We start from the raw sequence: 21,712 nt of genomic DNA, 5'->3' as shown, positions 1-21,712 counted from the left end.
TAGCCTCGCTATTTCATCTCCTATTTCAATGACCTCACACGCATTTCCGTAATCACCGCAAATTTCATTAAGGTATCTGCAACAGATACAACAGTAATACATCCTGTCTCCAGAAGAAAGGCAGAGAGGACTATTACATCAACTCAAACTATGCAAGCCTTTGTCTATTCCCTGCTGCACATTCTCATCCCAAGAGTTGGACACTTTTCTCCACTTACATTGTGACACATACTGGACAAAACAAATCTGATAATACATTAAAAGTGTACATGTAGCAGTTACACCAGCATAATTGTATTGAGTAAGCCATTAAGCCTTTCCTGCAGAAAGAAATTTAAAGGTAGTGCTTGGAAAGAGACCTGTAAAATGTATTTCATTAGATTGTTACTGTTGACACCCCAATCTGCCCTGACAGATGTTGGCACTAGTAATGCACTTGAGGATGACATTTACCCACTGCCACAGTGTAAATTATTGTCAGAGTATTTGCAACTCTACACTATGGCCCTGCTTTTACTGTAAACATAATTACATCTGTTATAGGGAATGCTTATGGAAGGAACAGCATTTCCTAGGAGCAGTATTGATTTTTGGTCTGGTCTGATTCAGGTAATGCATAATGAACAGTAAATGAATGGTAACCATGACATTCTGATTAAGAGAGCCCAGGAGCAATAATTACAAGAATAATTTGAACCAATGCCGATTAGAATTACTAAGGTTGAAGCAAGAATGGAGAGAAGAGAAAGAAATAAAAGCAAAAAAAAGATGGAGAAACTAATGACAGGAGACAAGCTTGCAGCCCTAATCACACTCCTATGAATTACTTTATTTTTAATTCAAGCCCTTTAAAATCATCAAAGTAAAATTGACTCTCTATTCTTTCCTAACAGCTGTTTCTTAAAAACACAAAGGTAAAGAAATGACCAAGGAGTCATTCTGAATTAATAGAAACCTTTGGTTTTCAGTGACTTCAGTATAAACTCTTTGTGCTCACAGGATATTTTTAGAGTTTATTTACCTTTAGAATAGACAAAAATGTAACAATTTAAGCAAAACAAAAGTAAATTAATCAATGCAAGGTCTTTATTCTAGAGCTGCCCGGTTTCCAACTTAATGTCTCGTTGCATGATATTGGCTAGAACATGATCTTCAAGAACGTGAGAGTTTGAGAAAATATCAGTATCAAATTATCAACAAATGCCATATTTTTATCTACGTAAGTTATTTTAGCATTTCATAACCGGTTATCTTTTACCTTTAAATCTCAGTGGGGTTTACAAAACAAACTAGAAAAACTATTTTAAAGAGAGGGAAACTAAAAGTTTAGAGAGGCTTAGCCGTGTCATGCAGAAATCCAGTCAGAAGCTGAAAAGAGAAACCAGGACCAGACTTCACACGTGTGCCTTCCTCTGCCTTGCAATTGTGCCTTCAACTGCCTTGCAAGTTCAAGTCATTAAACACTTTCTTTGGCCACATCCTGTGTACAAGGGGAGATCTTCACTTCAGCATTTTATGCTGGGGAAGTAGACAGTCCTTCCCAGCTCCTTTGCAGGAGGAGGAAATGGTCACACAGAAAAACTGACAAAAAACTTGACACTCCCTGTAATAGTTTACTATTGCAACAAAGAGGGATAGAAATTACGCACTATTATTTAACCACAATTTTTATTTTGCTTAGTTTCACATAGTAAATGTTTCAGCTCAGAACTGCTCATATAATTCTTTACCAATGATATATACATGGCACTTACTACAGGTGTGTACTTAAATCATCTGATCATCAGTTTTAGGAACATAATCTCTGAAGTATCTATATCAGTTTGCTAAAGCAACAGGGACTTAAGGAGGCAGACTTCCATCAACCCCTAGCCAGATTCAGGCAATTATAGCAAAATCTCACTCAGTGCTAATCTGTGGCTTTAAGTTCACACTAGTTTTAAAAAGAATACCACACTAGAAAGCAGCACAGCTTTAGTTCTACAATGCCTGACACCCTTGCTTTCAGCTTGTGAAAAGTTACATTAATTGTGCCTGGGAACACTTAGGGGCCAGTAAAATTTCTCTTCATATACCAAACTGCCATCTGGTGCTCAGGCAGCCAATTCCCAACACAATCAGTGCTAGATAGCTATTTCCCATTACTATCACAGCTTAGTGATGCTAAGTCACCGTGCTTAGTGACCGAGGCTCAGCGCCTGGCCCCCAGCCAGCTCTGGCAATCCCAGGGGGCCCCTGACTCCATAGCTGGCTACATACAATGTCAAAACTGGCTATGATTCACTTTTGCAAATGTGAACTATCCTTAGGAGTATTCAGGCAATTCCTTTTTAAGTTTGGTTAAAGAGAATGTATGCAAATGTATGAAGAAGTAAGCAGAAAGGAAGAGCTGGAAACTAAGCCATGAAACCAAGAAACACTACTCTCAGTATGTGACATGGTAAAGAAATACTATTCATCACTTCCTCAGCCAGAAGGAAAACGGAAGAACATGGAGGCTCAAGGGAAATCAGCAGTTAAAATGAAAATTATTGCTTTTACCTTAAAAGCTCTGTTGAGCACCTCCTCTCCTCCTCTGCTTCCCAATAGGTTAACGATCACTTGTTTTCCATACTGCTCTTTCAGAAGCATCATATGCCTACAGCAAAAGTAACCATAATAGGTACTAAACAAAACTAAGTTATGTAGCCTACTGCCATTTTCAAAATACAAAGTAGAGATCACTGGTTGTTTCATCCAGCAGGAAGTCTTAGCCACACCACCTGCAGACATCTTTCTCTGTTTCCTTGCAATCAATTATTAAAGTAAAAATGTTGAAAGTATGCAATTGACAGATACGGTATTCTGTATTGAACTTAAAGAAAGAAGTGTCTTAGGAAATAAGCCCCAAATATTTTATGTCACTGTTAGCTTGAACATTGCCCTTTACACTCCTACCTCTTGGCTGCTAGCCTGGGAACTACACAGAAAAGACAAGAAGAGAGGAAATGTATTGCACTTCAACAGGAATTGCCAGGCATCTTGCAGAGCTGAGACTACTAAGTGTGAGAGGCAGCAATGGGGCCTATGACTCCAGTGCCAAGGCCAGAGAGGTCCAAACACACATCACAGGTGACAGGGTTCAAATATCTCCGAGCTACTGCAACATGGAGACATTCACTCTGAACTCAAATCAAGCAGGAAGATGAGTAATCATAAGAACTGCTGCACTGGATCAGAACAAAGGTCCTTTTAGCCAAGCTGTCTGGCCCAGATTCTGCAGGAAAAGCACAAAATAGGACAAATAAAGTGGGCTGGATTTTTTGTTCTATGCCATGAAAATCTTGAAGCTTGACATTTAGGGACTCTCAAGTTAAGAGTTTTTAGCCAGATGCTGACACACCCATTCTCCCCTCAATACATCTTTTTCAAGTTAGCATGCATGGTCTGCAGAAGCTGTGCTGGCTCATCAAGAAAGAATTAGATCTTAAAAGTTGATTTCCATCATGTACAGACAATGCTGTAGTAGTATTTAAGAGGAAGCTGGATGGAAACAGATAAGAAAAATAAACACTCACAAAAATGAGAAGTTACTACATGCTGCAAAGTAGTGTGTACTGGCAAAGTGTGAGAAAAACAGCAAGCACACATCTTCTGGCATTACTCTTCAAATCCTTCAACCAGAAATAAATTACACAGAAAACCATGGAAGGGGAGAAAAGAAAAGTCACCAGCATAGCCTTCAGGTAACACAGCTAAATATATTTTCTGGTGCATTCTTGATTCTGCAACCAGTTCTCTGTATGCCAGCTCATCCCATATAGTTGCACCCCTCTGATCCCAGCATCAACACTCTCTGCCAGTGTTATTTCCTTACAGCTACTGAAGCTCAAGTCACCTGTTTGGATACTGTAAGCAAAGCTCCCTGTGGATTTCTCAGGGAGAGAGACAGAGGATGAAGAAATATCTAACAAGATTACCATCCATTTCTCACAACATGGTTAAATGTAACAGGCGAAATGAACGTGTCAGAAAAACTGTAGCAGGTTGTTAAATTCCAGTGTACTTCTCCATATAAGCAGCCACTTATTCCTTACCCATTTTCAAGGGAGTGCCTTTTGCAGATCAGTAAGCAGAGAGATCACTAAGTTCATATAACTTACAGGCACAAGGGAAAGAAGTAATAATGCAAGTTTATCCTTATGTTCACCTTTCTTAGGAGAAAGCTATTCACCAGTTGTATCAGGGTCAGGGCTAAAAAGTCTTACAAAGTTGCTCCTTCCTGAGGTACTCCCAATTTCATGGGCAGTACAAGAAGATGCTAAATAAGTTACCACTTTCTTCTTACATGAAATACCTCTGTTGTGGAATGCAAACCTCTAAGGATGGAGCTTCAGGGACACTGGGAGGGCAAGTTATCACAGCACCAGATGGCCATGAGACCAAGAGTCTCAAAGGCACTTGAATTCAGCAGGATTTAAGAGCCTTAAAAGCTTGGAGACTGTAGGCCAGGAACCTCTGGAGCAGAAACTGCTCTGGTGCACAGCCCCTTTAGATTCTAATCCCTGTTTGGGGTCTCCAGTGTTGCAAAACCATTAACAGTCAATAATGTCCTGTGCTAACAGTTACGGTAATAAAGAGGCCTGACTCAAAATCAACATACAACCTGATTTATCAAAACCAAACCAAAACAGAAATTAATCACTTGACCAGCACTTAAAAGGGGAAAATTTCCCACAGACCAAATTCTTCATGTGCTTTTCAGGCACTGTTCCCATGAATATCAGTAGAAATACACCCTTAGAGATAGCATTTCCTAGTCAGACATTCAAAGGAATCAAGCTGATGCATGTCTTTTTCTAGTTTCCAGGTGACAAACAGAGTCTTCATGGTTTAAAAATGTTTACAAGCCAGTATTTGCATAAAATAGAAAACATCAGCATAACAGCATCATAGAATACTGGTCACAGAATAAGGCACTGCTATTTCTGTGTAGGAGTAAAACAATGAAGAGAAGACCAGATCTAGAACAGACGGAAAGCAGTGGTTACTCTTTAACTACTTCTGTTAGAGTGGTAAAGCACACATATTCTGTGTGCCATAAGTGTAAACTCACATCTGTTTGCTGGCAAAGGTTTGCACAAACCTTTCTTTTGCATATCACTCTGTATTTCTAAACTTTTACAGAAACAAGCTGGAAGACCAAATTATTTCAATTACCACTGAAAACAAGGAAAAACCACCCAAAATTAAGTAAAAATTTAAATTAAGTAAATTTAAATAAATTAAGTAAACAAATTTAATAATCTGCCACACCTGGGGTTTTGCCATATCATCTGAGAGATGTTTCACATATCAAGATTTTCTAGGAAGACAAAGCTGTGGAACCTTGGATACATGCCAGGCTGCTGTGTTGATGCCAAAGTGGAATGAAACTTACCTGTCAAAGGCAGGTGCATTGGCTTCCAGACCTCTGTTAAGCCTTAAATGGCGGGAACCAACCTAAAATAAAATATTAGAAGACCAAGAAAGAGAAAAAACTTCTTAAACAGCTAGAGTCCTAAGTCACTAGATGTCTCCCTTTTTCCTTCTGAGAAAAACATTTTTTTAACAGCACCAGACATCTCTAACAGACTCCAACCACCCCCACACATAATATCCTTAACACAAAAGCCCCAGCTTTTATCAGACAACATTTACAATTACAAGTGAAAACACAATTACCATTAAGCAAAGGGATACCTACACATCTTTTTATGGCCAAACAAATCACATCTCTTTGCCAGCTTCTTGCAAACAGCACACACTGCCTCACATGAGTATGCTGCAAGCCTAGCATTTTCACTGCCCTTGCCTTGGTAGAGAGGGCTGCATTTATGCCAGTTCCATGGGTTATTTATTCTGACTTCTTTCAAAAGTGCCAGAACAGTGACTCAAAAATATGAAAGACGAAATTCCATACTATCAAACTAACAGGTCTTCTGATATGGATGTCAACAACAGTAGCCTCAAGTTCCTTTTGAATTGTAGCTACTGTTACCACATTATTACAGAGAACTTCTTTCCTCTCCAAAAACCACTCTCCTAAATATGTATAGGATCATGCATTGTTTCCCATACTTCATCACCTTTACTTGTTTTTCATGAGGTTGGTTTCTGCAATTCTTTCTAACGCTAGTGCCAGTACATTTATAGCCAAGGAGTAAGAGTACATAATCTAATCCAGATTAGGCAAAAAAACCAGGCCAACTAAAAAATGGAAAATTCCATTTAACTAGAGATATTACCCACTACCCAAAAATACTTGAGGGAATGCTCGATGGCTCTGTAACATACAGAACAACAGTGCTGGACACAGCTACACTATGGGCAGGACATGCACAATCATAAGGACAAACTTGCTTTATTAAAAGGAGGAAGCATTGCACTGGATGATGTTAACAGACAACAGCGATCCTTTAGTCATTTCCTTTTGTGCTAAATCCAGTGCCTCTGAATAAGTAAATCGGTTCTAGTTTAATGATAAAAAAAAATCACATAGCCTTTTGAGTATCTTAAAAAAACAGTTATGTGATGTACTTTCTCTACTAACACACACAAATATTAGTGCATACTCATTTCAGTAGCTTATCCCACTGTTAAAAGAATGCAAAGTGTGCTAGGAAGATTATTACTTGGGCTTACAACTGTATATAAACTGCAAGTCATAGACCATATGTAACCCACAGAATTTGATGCAATAATCTCATGATGAAATGCTACATCTCTGCCTCACAAAAGATCAGATTAGATTATTATCACCCTTTTGACTTAAATCTCAAAAACACATCATCCAGACATTTCACTTCGTTTCAAGGTACCATGCTCCTATAGTGCACTGGTATCCCTAGATACTCCAATTGTATTGTGGAGGTGAATATCATCAAGCCAACCAGGCCATTTCAGAGGAATAAATTATTCCAAATGAAACTGAAAATGTTACAAAGATATAGCTGTAAGCTTCAGTTTATAACATTAGGTCCCTTACAAACAGGCCCCTTTAGAGGCATTCAAACACACAAAAGTGTTAAACTTCAATCACCTATAGCCATTTGTCTGGTATAGTTCTGTTTATCTAAACCCACAAAATTTCCTACAAGATAAACCTAAAATGAAAGAGCTCAGCACTTTCACAGAATAAGTTTTGAAGCTCATTAAAAAAAAACCCACCAGAATTATGTTAATTCAAAATTCTAAGTAGAAAGAGAGAGAAGCAAGGTAGACTTTCTGATTGTTTACCTGAAGCCCCGTTTGCTCCCAAAACAGTGGAACAGAACCTCTGAGCTGCACAAAGGAGGAGACATCATCATCCAAGTAAATTGTCTGCAAAAACAAAATAAAGGAAAGGAGTTCTGCAGTTAGATCTATCAGCCTGTGGCCCCTTCATCAGCTGACAGTTAAAGACACTGAACTCAAAGGGTAAAAAAAGTAAACCATGTATCTCCCGGTATCCACTTACCACTCAGCCTCTTTTCCATGGTCTCACAGGCAGCGGAACAAAGCACAACGTATTTGCTTTCATGTCATCACAACAGATTCAATTCACTTCTCAACAGAAACAAGAGAAAACTTAAAGCACCACCACATCTTTCACCTACAATCAAGACAGATTTGATCTACTGGTGGAGACACCCGAAAAGACCAGGCAAATACTCTCCTGCTGTCCCTCTCACAAAATTTAACTGTGCAAAATGTCATTGCTCCTTGTGACTGATGATGGGTAACGTCAGGTGGGGGATAAGCTTATCTCCTGCTGTATTTACCATTTCTTATTTCACTGCGTGCTGTGCCTTGTCAGAGAATCCAAATAAAACTCTGTGAAACCAGCAGCTTTGCCACTCCCATCCTGAGATACAGTGAACAGCAATGTGATCTACCTCCTTCCCAGGGGGCTTACAGCAAGAGGTTCCAAATTCTCCACTTCCTTTCCCAACCAGACCTCAAACTCTCCCTTTATGTGTTCTTATGATCACTTAACAAGCTGATTTTGGGTCAAACCTATATGAAGTAAAAAGAGTGATTTCCCCATTTGCCTACCCCCATCCACAGCCCCAAATCGAAGTGTTACATTATGTCAACTGAGCATAAAAGGTACTATCTTCAGATTCAGTATGACCACAGAGCAACTGTGCAAAGCCAGGCTCACTCCTCTGGCCTATACTTAGCAGTGGAATCCTGGCTGCTCTCCACAGGGGATACATGATACACATGATACACATCTCCGTTATCTCATGCATGACAATGACTGTTCTGCAGCCCTGGGGAGGAATGGTATCCAGGTTATCCAGGTAGCTGCACTCACCACATCATATCATTTGGCACAGCTGCTGCCAGCTGGCTAGTAGCTCTGAAAATAGAATAGAACATGAAAATGGATTTCTCTACAGCTTTAGAGGTGTTTTGTCTTTTTGGACTTGCCAGTAGATGTAGCCAATGGCTAGCTCAGGGAAAGTGTCTGAACTTGACCTCTCCTCTTCATAAGCATTATCAATTTACAGTTTTTAGAGCTACATGTGTGAAAAAAAGAAGAGGTATTTAGATAAAATTGGTGACAAAACATTTATCTAATATTTACCATATTTTTGCAGAGCACTTAAAACTGTCTCCATTTCACTAAGATGAAAGATCTAAGTGGCATCATCATGGACACAACATCAGTGCTAGAAGGATAGCCAGCCCAGATGTAGTGCAAAACTATGTTTTGATATTTTAACCTCTCACCAAAGCATTAAGAACCCTTTTCTCTGTTACATTCCATCCTAGCACCCTGCTAGCATCCTAACCTAACATTCCATCCTAGCATCCTAACCCCCTGCAAGAGACAGGCTGCTCAGAGAAGCTTTCTTGCAAGGCCTGTGTCACAGTTTGAGTAATGTGGCTCTAAAACATGCTCTCCCAGTAAAGTTTTCTGAACGTTATTGGCAACTGAGTGCAGTAGCTAATTACCATGGCAACACACTGGTGTGTCTTTTCTTTGTACATTTGTGCTCAGAAGAGTTCATTCCTCCTGCAGCTGGACTACGAGAGGAATAAGTAGCCCCATCTTCTTCTTCTTTATCCCATTCTCCCTGAGATTGGTCGTGCCAAGATGAGCAGAGACCTCTATACACTTGAATCATCTTTTCACTCACAGCCATGGACCCATATAAGCTCATTCCAATGTAAGGCAAATTAATAGCACTACTACAGCCCCAGCATTAGCCTGGCTAATACTAAATGATGATGAGGACATGAATCTGTGCAAAAAAGAGATTCAGGACTGGCCTGGTTAAAATTTTGACAACAATCATCACCTTAGCAATTAATGAGCAGAAATTAAACATCTAATGATGACAAATACAGGCAAAGCTTTACCTCAAGTACAAGGCAGCCACTCAAACACCTTGCTATACAGAGGATCAATTTTCTTTACAGTGTTCTGGGAAGTCCCTGTTTTCACACCTCAATGCAAAACTGACAGCTCAAGTACTATTTTGACCAGCTCTTTTAGACATCCAGCTGCAAATCTCTAGACCCACTGATTAACAGACAGTAATTCTAATTCAGTACCTGCAGTTAAACATCCTTCTGAGTTACAGTTTAAATGGAAAGCATTTCCACAGTTACAGACCATGAACATATAACCTACTTTCTTCTTGCCAAATACAGAAGAAAAATACTGACCAAACATTTATTTCTGCGTTAACAGATGCTCTATTTCCACTTACTAGTGAGTTAACAGATGTTTGTCACCAGTATCACTCATATTTTCTGTTCACTAGTTTTGACCCATTATCTCTTCTGTTTTCTGCTCCATTGAGCTGTCCACTTGGAGAACTGAACAACAACCAAAATACTGAAACTATTCAATCATTCCTGTAACCTAAACAGGATGCCTAAACCTTGATGTGATGAGCTGGGACACCCTCTGTCAATAGGGTCTAATACAGGACTCTCCCCTCTGATGGCAGAGCACTTTAAAGAAACAGGCATTTTTAATGTATGTTGCCATGTAGCCTTTAGAAATTACATGAAGTTTTTGAACTGGGAGCACAGCTTCTCCAACATAGTCATTCACAAGAAAGTACTTTTTTTTTCCTGTTCTCCTACAGGGCTCATCATTCTGTTTGCTGAAGCAATCCTCTGGTCTTTCACAATCTTTTCACCTCATTCCCATGACCCAGATGAATCCAAAATTATTTTCTTCCAAGCTGCCAGCAAGTTGGAAAAAGACCTAATACTTTTTTAATGAGTGGGAGACTCATTAAAATTACTTTTGGGCCAGTCATTCCTTCCTAAACAGAGTCTAACCATTTCATTAAGCATTGTAACTGTGCAAATCTTCCCTCAATTTCAGTAATGCCCACTGTTCTTCATTTACCACTCCAAGAAACATGACCCTTGATCCTTACACTGCCGTTTAGTGCACATGTCCCTTGATCTTACAATATCAGTGGCAACAGATTTCCTACCAGCAGACTTGTTAAGCGAGCAGTTTTAAAGATTTAAGACAACTTTCCAGATCAGGAATGGATATAATCTTAGCAGTCACACACACTATTTGCTAAAATCTTAAATAAGCACTGATCATACATTTAGATTGACATTACACTCATAAATAAAAGATTCCAACTTTGTTGCTTATGCATGGACAAGTGCAGTTTCTTTCCTCATATTCTTCACAGCCTTGATCAGTTTTTGTGCACAATGTCATGTTTTCTACAAGCACATATCTGTTCCACTTTTTGTTTTTCTAGTTTTGACTTTATTACCCTGTCCTCTGGCAGAGCCATTTCCCTTATTCTAAGGCAGTAGACAAAAGATGAACAGTTCTTTAAGAAAAAAAACTTAAAGAAATGTGAAATGCCTTTTGTCCCGAATTTTCCTGTCCCCTGCTTTTCTTTTCTCATTGGCAAGAAGATCATACTGGTTTTTCTCTAGAAGTTCAACAACAATCCGTTACTTTTGAGACAACACTTGGTCATTAAGATTCACACATACTGCTAAATCTCCATCTTTGTGGAGTCTTATCTCTTAAATCCAAAATGACAGCAAGTTGGTGCCTATGTACCCCAAGGAAAATGTTCATTCCTATCAAATCCTCAAAGCACTTGAGGACTACTTCATTAATCTCAAGGGTTCTGGCTCATACTACAATCCAATCCAGTCAGCTGCATGAACTTTCAGACCAGTCTCCCATCAGACAGCACTGTAGCAACTGGATAGTAAACCCATTTGGAAGACCTATTTGCCTTAACAATAGATCACTTGGCCTCTGACCTCTGGTGTTAGAATTTGCCATGTTTTTCTTTCAGCTTCTGTGGTCTTAGACTCTCTTTGTGGTCTCTTTCTCCAATTCAGGATCAAGGGTGATAGTACTGACAGTTAAACTGGACATCTTTCAGTCATTTTCCTCTGTTACATAGGGCCAGACCTTGCCCATGTGATCCAGGGATCTTTCCTGGTAAAAAAGCTTCATGCACAGGTACTGCTAGAAAGCTTCTGCGCAAGAATCTGTGCCAACCCACTGGTGTTCTAATCCCAGCATGATGTGCCCATTTATTGCTTGGAATAATTTATTCACTAATCTCCATCATTCAGTTTCATTAGAAACAAATTATCATCTGGTCACAACTTTAAACAGCAGAATTCATTGCAGACTGAAGGGGTACACAGAGACACAGTCCCTGATGAAATGAGTACTCAGATGGCTTATTTGGGGATTCCCAGCTCTGCCTCACAAAGAGTATGTACAGCAGATGGCCTAAACATACCTCTCTGTGAGTCCCTTTTGCTCAGACCATGGGACTCAAGGATATATTTGCCAAAATATTCCTTTCTGCCGTGCCTGAGGTCATACTAAAACTTGATCCAGAAATTAAATCAACCACATGATTGCATCCATTCCTCTCCTGGAGAGCTATCCAACACAGTCTAGGAGGTATTGTGAAATAGCGATAATTTTCCTTAATCCATGCCTGACATCTTTTTCTGAAATTGGAACAAAGGGAAGGTTAATTCAAATTCACGGTATTTCCTTTTAATGGTTTCTCAAGGCTTCAATTTTCTTTACTGAACAATTCCATGAAAGGGAAAAAACTGAAAACATTTATTTGTCTTTGGTTAGTTAAAATTGTTCCATGTAATCCACATACTAAGATTTTAGCATAACTCTTTGGAGGAAAACTGGGAGAAGAGATGAAATATAAACAGTAAGAGGCACACAAACTAAATGAAGAAAGCATTTTTAGTTCCTCAAAGCTATCAGAAGAAAAGAATTACAAAAATGCAACACAGTCTCAACTTCAAAGGATTACTGGGGAGGAAGAAAAGGTGAAGGGAAACATTTAAGCTACAACTGAGAAACAGAGACTGATTTAAAAGTTACTTGAGAATTATCTGCAATACTGCAAACACTGCAAGTAGAAAGGGTTACCATCCCATCACAAAATATTTGTCAGCACATCTGAAAGTATACATTGAAGGGATTACCCTCCTTTCCCTTCATTTTGTTTTTCCTTAGTGTTTCCTATAATATTTTCTTTCTTCTTTCTTTATAAAGACACAAGCCAAACGATCAAAAAAGCTTAAAGATAAACTAGAATGTCTTCCTTTTTTGTTTTTTTTAATAGAAAAAGTGAAGATATTTTATTTTTCTCCCTTCTCAAACACTGAGTCACAGCTAAGTGAGCCCACAAAAAAATGACTCATTGCAGAGCTGAAATGCCACAAGGCTAACTCAGTGGGAGACAAAAGCATACCATCTATGCATAAAAGAGCTGCCTGGAGATAAGATTAATTGTTTCTCTCTCTTCTAAAAACAGAAAAATGTTTGAAGCAATTCCTACAAAGAGGAGGAAAGTCCTTGGGTTTTTTCAGAATCCTAGGGTGCTATTTATCCACGCAAGCACATAGCCAGCATGCCATTATACTGTACAGGCTGCAGCAAATGGAAATATAATGTTATTCAGCCAAGATATTACCTCATAGGAGATTAGTCAGTCTTTTACTATGGAAGTAGGAGAGAGTTTATTCTTGGATTCTTCCTTCCTAGTGGCAAGGGGATGCCAGCTTGAACTGGATCTCAGGCATCCTAGTGGTTAGTCCAACTTGGCTTTCTTAGGACATGCAGCTTGGTATAAAACAAGTGTTTAGCACTATTAGTAATAACAGCAACCTTCTTTTTCTTGTTTTCTTTGGTTTTAGAAATCAAACAAAAACACACAACCCTTTCAAACTGCAAAGTCTTGCTATAATTTTGAACCCACTCAAACCTTTCACCCTAAAACCATTTCACTCTTGCACTTTTGCTTGCCCAGTTGAAAAAACACTCAAAAGCCTCCCACTTCAGCATCTGGCTGAATGGGAACAAAGCACAGCAATTTCCATGAAGAGCCTGACCCAAACCCAGCTAAGGGAAGCATTAGCAGTCAAGTACTGTTTTGCCACTCACCAGGAGCCAATCCTCAGGGTTTTGCTGGAATGCAAAGGCCACCTTATTTTTCATGCTAATCATTTGTAACATGATGTACTCCAGGAATACAACAAAATAAAATGAGTTACTTCTGACCCACCCAGTATGCAGGATAGCCAAAGTATTTCCCATAATAAGTCAAATGCTAAGTGCAGCACCACAAATGTGAGACTCACCGAAAAAAAGCTGACAACCCTTTCTAACATTTTCTTTCCCCTGCATTTTAGCAAGAGAACATTCTTCAAATCCTGAGCAACAGGATTAACGCTTTGCACTAATATTCATAAGAAGATACTCAACTAAAATAGCAGAATGCACCAGGTATCACTTAAAATGGCAGATCTCCTGTCCTCTGTTCCCAGGTTCCAGGCGAAAATTCCCCTCTTCAGTAAGCAGACATAGCTGTATCTCCCAATGCACAGACAGACTTTCTAGAAAGGTCTAGATGTTGCAAGACTTAACTTGCAATTGCTTTGGAGCAGTGGCACACAAGAGAATTATTAGCAGAGAATTTGGAGGCTGACATTAGAGACTGAAGCACTGCAGGGGAAGAACTTCACATTCAACAAGCAGAATTTGTGGGAGCCTGGAAACTGAGTGGAAAGCTGTCAGCCTCACTGAAAATGCAGGCAAACCAGGAAAAGGAGGGACATGAGCAAAAAGTCACCCACATCCCCAAAGAGAACTCTCACCACTGGACAGAAACTCACAAGTGTAACATTGTGCATGCTTTGAGCATGTCTTGGGAATCAAACCTCATCAGCAGGCTGGGGAATACCAGTCTGCAACTCCTTCAGGCATCCTCCTGAGGATCAAAGCACTGTCAAATCTAAGGCAGCTTTACAGGGGTCTTTAGGCAGAACCAGGTGAAAAGGTTAAAGCTGTCTTAAGAAAGCAACATCTCGGAGGAAATCTGGAAAGCACTCAAACATGGCTGGATTTCGGTGAAACAGGTGCCTGAAGGCATGCCTGGCTCATGCAGTGGGTTAACAGGAATGAGCTCACTGGGTGAGAGCTGTTACATTCACACATCCCTGTGAGGAAATACTAGTGGTACCAGCCCACAAAAGTGCGGGCTCCTTTGGGAGAGGGTGCTTACCTCAGCCACCAGGCACAGGCGTTCAATGACACAGCTCAAGTATCTCTATGCTGCCCTCACTGTTTCATGCTCCCCTTATGAGCATCACATAAGGAATCTACTTTCATTGTATATACACCTACATATACAGACACATACACATGTAATCTATGCCACATAGCAGCTTTGTAGATATGCCCAGAAGATGCAAACCCAATTTTAGGAGCAAATCCCTGTTCTTCGTTGAAAACTACCAGGCATTTGTCTATTCCGTTTAAACAGCGATCCATTTCTATATGATGGATCTGACTGCTAGTAATTACTACTTCAGTTCAAAAAGGAAAAGGTGATTGTACTTGAGTAAGAAAGCACTCACTTCAGCTGGCACAGAAGACTCCACATTCTCCATGGTCCAGTGCTTTTTACTGACTTTCGAGGCAGCAAGCTAAACTATGCGCAATAAAACCAAGTGACTCTGTTGTTTTGTTTGGCTGTGCCAATCAAGGGAACCTGCTGAATGCATCTCACACACATAATTTGTCTCAGCATCAGCTGGAAATGAGGCTTTTACCATGTACGTACAAAAACTGTCATACCACTTCACACTGGAGAGAATTCCCCACAAACCACTGGGGAATATAATAACAGTCTCCTCCAAAATTAGTTGAACTGGAATTTGCCTGACTCTGAGGAGCTGTTATTTTTTCAACATTTTCTTTACTAGAGAAAGATGATCTGACAGGGAACTTTACTATGCGAAGATGAGGTCCCAGCACCTATACTAGACACCTTCCGGAATGGTGTAAAACCCCATGTCTACATTTCACTACAGTATCAAATGGCCAGACTTTCATACTCAGGAAAAAAATTAAAAGCATTAGTAAAAACCATATGAATGAAAAAGTCAGAAACAGAGAAAAAGAGCAGATTGCAAGGAAATCCTTAATGGACAAGAACAGATCTGCCATGCAATAACATTTTAAATATTCTTTAAAAAGTACACTTGCTGAGCTCCTTCAATTCTCGTTGAAAATTCTGCCCCAATTAAACACAAGTGGACTAAATTATGCAAAGCCATTGGATACATGCACTCACCTGCTCTGTCTCAACAAAGTTGGACACGTGTCCATCATCGTTGACCCCTCGGACATGGAAGCGGACCCCAGCCCGCTCACAGCTGATGCGGGAGATGAGGCAGGCTTTTGCCTTCTTGTGGGAAGCATAAACAGTGCGAATGTCCACGATCCCACAGACCACTTTCAGCAGCCAGTCAGAGCAGTTCACCTGGTAGTGTTTGAAGGGTACATGCAATAGCTGGTTCCTGAAAGGTTCAATAACATACAGACACATTACTGAGTAAAACAAACTGACGGGCATGTGTGCCACCTGACAACAATCACTAATTTAATCAATTAATGTTTTATGACTCTTTTTCTGCTGTACCTTATCTCTATCCAAACCGAGGAAATATCAGGAAGAACCCCTTGTGAATTACTACACTGAACTGAACATGGCAAATTTTAACCACAGAGCTACCACCAAGGTGCTCTCTTTATATCTTGGACCTGTCTTATAAATTCAGATGCAAATCTCACCTCTTTCAGCTCCAGAAATTTATACCTAGCAATCTTTTTCATAAATTACAGTGCTGGCAAGCTAATTACGTTTTTTGGAAAAGTACTGCCTGGACCTTAGCATTCTCTACAGAATGAAGAACTGGTTCAAAATCCACCAGGATTTTCAGAAAAAAAAATTCCAAGCAGAAACTGGATCTGTGAGTCACTGGAGACATTGCAAAAAGTACTACTAAAATGAAGCGGAACATTTGTTCTAACCTTCAAGGTCAACAACTCAAGAAACCTGCAATATCTAGTTAACAATGATGCTAGTCTCTTCTCTTATGATGGTTTTCTTTATTTCATGTTTCAAAATGTGCCTGTAGTCACATGAGAGGGCCAGAAAAATATCTTTTATGACCATGCAGGGCTCAATAGAAGATCTGTAAAGAGAGTGAAATCTCTGAAGAATTGTTCTTCTAGAGTACAGCATTTACCTGAAAAAGGTGCAAGCCATTATTACACTTTTAATCTAAATATGTAATGGAAAAAGCAACTCTAAAACAATTTTTGCTGTCTGTTCCACCTCTTTCTGACAGTTCTACTTGCAAAGAAGTCCTCACTCAGGCAAATTCCAGCAGAATTTTTCTGTTGTTGCTGCAGCTCAGCGGAAAAGCAGTTTGTGCTGCCTACAACTAAGGTCATCTTACACTTTTCATTGTACAACTATTTATCTCATTGCTTACTTTCCTCAAGCATCTGTTGTTTGGTCTGAAATTTCCCATATCACCTAACTACCTCAAGATAAATTTTCTTTAGAACATTAAAGTACTTTTGCCCTTAATGTAATGTTGTCACCATTTTTCCCTGTTCTACAACACACTGGAGAATGAAAACTCTTCAGAACTTACTTCTAGATTAGCCAGAAGCGGCAGAGAAGGAAGTTTCAAATATACCTTTCTTCCAAGAGAAAAAGTTACAAAAAGACAGTAGAGGGATAAAGAGTTGCCTTAAATGTTTTTCATTATGGGATATTGCCATCTTAGCAGTCTCATCACTGGAACACAACCCATTTCTGCCATGTGCCTGACTTGAGAATGCTCAGTGAGCTTTCGGAGAGGGATGCATCATTAGCACAGTTGAAAGCAAGTATTTATTATGTATCTTTCTTCAGTTTTAAACTCAAACCACTAGATCTTACCAGTCAAAATCACATCATAGCTGGAAAGATTATTTAGCCTAACTGAACTGCTCTCTCATGTTAATTTATCACCCATTATGGACTTTTTTGCTTATTTATTATTCAGATACTTTGGGCCACAAGCCTCACTGCACATTCTTGCAGCACATCCACATTTAACCCTGCCAGTTATTTTCCACCTACACCAAACCCTCATTTACTTTCAGAACAGCTATGCTTGCTGTGTGACTATCTTTTTGTTTAAAAAGAAGGGAGCAGGGGGTGGGGTGGGTATAGAAATGCAAGCATTATGCCAAAAATCGCAAAGCAAACAAACTGAATAACATCAACCCAGCATTGTGTTTTCTCCTTTCCCCTCAACCAATACTCAGTACAACATGATATAATTTTTCTTTGCTTTATAAGCACAAGAAAGTAAAAATCACAGAACAGTGCATCACGGGAGGTTTTTTTTGTGCAACTTATGTTTGCACTGAGCTGTAAACATATTAATATTGATGTTTTCAACATAAAAAACTAGGGCACATTACAGAAACAATGAACTACAGACTTTAAACACATACTTTTAAAAAATAACAGATACTTCAGTGCAAATGATGGGATTTATGAACAGTTCAAGCACAGGTTTCTATTAGATAACTTTAAAGAAAACTATTAAAAAGGACAGCAGGGGAACTATTCATGACATATAGAGACATGTTTCAGTAGTGTGAGCAAGACATATCTTGTATTTCACCTCTCTGAAGCATAAAATGTCATTTTATAATTGCACTTCACCATCAGATGCATTTTAATTAAACACAAGTTACCATTAATTGATTAAAGCCACCTGCCCTGTAAAAGGACTTGTCAATGAAATGAAAGGAGATGTACTTGAAATGCACTTGCTCACTTCCCTCTGAGAATGTCTGACCAAAGAGATACAGGTGGGGACAACAGAAGACTCGGGTATAACATGCAGTACTAACCAGAAGAACGAGTTACCAGACTGATAGCTGTTATCACCCTGCTTCTGAGCCCGCACAGTCAGGTCAAAGTTTGAGCCTGCATTAGGCCAGGAGAAATAGAACATCCCAGAGTTCAGTATTTTCTTCAAGGCAGTAACACGCTCATCCTCCTTGGTTTCTTCCTGGAGAGGACAGAAATCTGTTGCAGTAATTTTGTAAACTTCAGCGTCCAGGATTTTTCCCACCGACGTGCAGCCTGTCACCAGGACCAGGAAGTGCAGCCGAGTGTTACCTAGAAAATGACATTTACAAAAGGGTTATTTCCAGGTGGACACGGTTTCTCATCAGCCCTGTCACTTGCAACGCCGACAGGGCTCCAGCAGAGGCCAGCGTCTTTGCTTCACAGGAGAACAAACAGGAACAACAGGCATGCAGGTCACGTTCTTTACATTTCTGAATTCCTCTTAACTGCAGATACATGGCTGCAACTGCACAATATTCCACAGCACTTATCCATCGACATCCTTTGCTGCACTAGACTGTACTTTCCCCACTGATTTATGAAGAGCAATGTGCGTTCTGTTGAGACGCTACTCAAAAAATCAATTTCACTGTCCTAGAGAATAGACAGCAGATTCTTTACTGACTTCAGCAGAAGCTGGGCATGTTCAGACATTCGTAAAATTTCAGTATTACAAATTCTTGAGATTTTGCTTTTTATATCACTAAAACATGTACATGATTCAATGACAACCTCAGTTATTACTAAAACAATTACAGCTGCCATAGCTGTGAAACCATGAAGCAGCTGAACGTCAGGGCCTCAAAACTAAAAGATAAATTTGGAGCTTGAGAACATCACTGTAATCAGATCTCTCGTACACAGAACCATTTCAACCTCTGTTCGTTCTCTCTGAAATGATAATTAAGAAACAGTAGAACAATTTCTCTGGAAATGCTGGTTTTGCTGCAAACAAACTGTTTGATTCACTTAAATTGGCTTGTAATGGAGACAATGTCATCCTACTCACTCCAGTAAATAAGAAAAGGTGGAAATGTGCCAGGATTTATTAATTTAATGCAGCAGAACCAACAGCTGACCTGCCAAGAGCAAGTTAATTAGCTAAGGGCACAGTGACAATCTGGGACAGTATGGCTTCAGACAGCAAAAGAGAACACTTAGGATCACTTTTCAACCCTCCAGCGTGACCCACTGTCTGAAAATGCACACCAGCTCTCACACAACAACTGTTCTTTTTCTGAAACACCAGTAGGGGAGTCCTTGCTTTCAGATAACAGGCTAGCTACAGAAATTAGAGTTAGGGCTGGTTTTCAGCAGGGCCAGAATAATTGTGTAGGCATGTGGGACTGGAATGGCAGGACAAGGTGGGAGATTAGATCTTATTCATTCTGTTCTGCTGACTACAGCTTTGTATAAAGGCCAGTGTAGGTGGTATTTACTAAAAAGCTCTGTTCATCACATTTCTTTCTGTAACAATGCTGTGCCATGTTCTCCTTCTTGAGTGCTTTCAAGAAGTGTCTTCTGTGCTTGTGATATCACAGCAGAGGGCTAGAAATACTGACAGTTTATTCCTCCTTTGCACATGACTTTGTGTAATTATAAAGAATAAAGAGTAGGAGACACATCAGTTATCACCACAAGAGTTCATAACTGACCAAATACTGCCTTGCAGCTTCCAGAAAGGGTTAGGAGGAGTTAGCTGTCTCTCAGGATAGCTAAAAGCTTCTGTGACTTAGCTGAAACCATGCAAAACTGATCAGCTCAAAGTAAACTTCACTCACGAGACTTTGGAAGCAATATATAGAAACACCATTAGTATGCCTCAATATCAGTCAGCTTTGTTAGTCACAAAAAACCAGCAGTGAAGGACTTGGAGAGCTGCCTGAGTGCAATGCTGAGACAAAGGGTACACATACTTTCATTGCATTCCATGACCTTAAGAAATCTAGATGGTTCAGAAGAGATCAAATGAGAAAGTCAACATTAAAATAGCCAAAGAGAGCACAAACTTAATAATACAGGGCTTGTTACCTGTGCTTCTTTCCTTCGAGGAGCTTGTAACCAGTGGAAAATCACTGGATCTGAACAGAGTAATCCTTTAGTTTAAGAGGACATTGAGTAGGAATATTTGGCTTACCTAGAAACTTGCTCTTGCTTACCAGAGACTATAAATTCTTTTTACTACCTCCTCCACTCAACCACTCACCTCCAAATGGGATACTCATCTACACATTCAAAGATCCAGCATCTCTATTCCCTTAAATCACTAGCTAATAGGCTTCAAAAAAGTAATCACACCTAAGAAGGTATTGCATTGTCCCTGAAGTATAAGGAGATTGGTTTTCTAAAGCTGTGATACTTTTCTGCCACTGGGCAGTAACTCCACATGAAAGAGTCAGGATTGTTCAGCCTGGAGAAAAGAAACCTTGGGGAAAACCTTATTACAGCCTTTCAATATTTAAAGGGGAGGCCTATAGTGAAAGATGGAGGGAGACTTTTCACAAGGGCTTGTAGTGTTGGGACAAGGGGCAAGTTTTCTACTGAAAGAGGGCAAGTTTAGATTGAATACAAGGAAGACATCTTTTACAGTGAGAGAAGTGAAACAGTGGAACAGGTTTTCCAGGGAACCTGTGGGTGCCTCACCCCTGGGAAGTGCTCCAGGCCAGGTTAGAAGGGGCTTCAAGCAACCCTGCCATGACAGGGGCAGTGGGAGTAGATGGTCTATAAAGGCCCTCTCTGACTCGTGCCATTCTACAGTTCTAGATACACAGAAAAAGTCTCTCTACAGTACTCCAAATTACAGAGCAGCCACCACACACTTTTCATGATATCTTTGAACAGAGACTGGCAAAGGAGCTCACACTCACAGCCCAGAAAACTGGAGAAAAAGGATGAAAAGAAAGATTTATGGTATGACAAAGCTTTGCCACTTGGTCCTCTCAAGGCTGCTCTGTGAGCTGAGGTGGTCTTCAGACCAGGTCTAACCTCTCTTGTTTGCTTTAATCACTCAGGATATGCTGCAAAACAGACAATGCAGAAGCCCTATAACACCACAGCTCCAGCTTAACATGAATCTCTCTAACTGTACCTTGGAAAAAAGTCTCAAGCCCCATCCTCTGACAGCACTTTCATTCCAGGTGGTATTTGGACAGTGTTCTTGGGAATGAGCTCTGGGCTATCACTGCACTGTCTGCAGGAGGAAGGAAGATCCTTGCCTGATGTGTGTGCCCTCTTGGCACAGGGGACAAGCTAATCACAATATTCTATTGACAGTGCTCTGCACCTCTGTCCTGCCCATTTTTATTCACAGCACAGATGTAGCCATGGGGTTCTGAACAGAGGTCATGCTCCTGTCAACCTTTCACCCCTTTAGAGCCTCACACAGCAGAATTAATGCTGCCAAACATTGCTCCACTATTCATCTTTTAGTCATGTCT

At 39.9% G+C, this 21,712-nt stretch overlaps 1 protein-coding gene across 1 annotated transcript in view; it reads right to left on the bottom strand.

Moving 5' to 3' along the window:
* SYNJ2 (synaptojanin 2) overlaps positions 1-21,712 on the bottom strand; it is a 65,881-nt gene that overhangs the window by 29,724 nt on the left and 14,445 nt on the right. Inside the window, exons 3-7 of the mRNA XM_066315533.1 lie at positions 18,275-18,545; positions 15,645-15,870; positions 7,258-7,341; positions 5,420-5,481; positions 2,542-2,638 (exon numbers count right to left, since the gene is read on the bottom strand). Coding sequence (XP_066171630.1) covers positions 2,542-2,638; positions 5,420-5,481; positions 7,258-7,341; positions 15,645-15,870; positions 18,275-18,545 — 740 coding nt within the window. The remainder of the gene's footprint in view (positions 1-2,541; positions 2,639-5,419; positions 5,482-7,257; positions 7,342-15,644; positions 15,871-18,274; positions 18,546-21,712) is intronic.

This window comes from Sylvia atricapilla, chromosome 3 (assembly GCF_009819655.1).
Source record: "Sylvia atricapilla isolate bSylAtr1 chromosome 3, bSylAtr1.pri, whole genome shotgun sequence".
Lineage (NCBI taxonomy): Eukaryota > Metazoa > Chordata > Aves > Passeriformes > Sylviidae > Sylvia > Sylvia atricapilla.
This window is presented reverse-complemented; position numbering and strand designations above follow the sequence as displayed.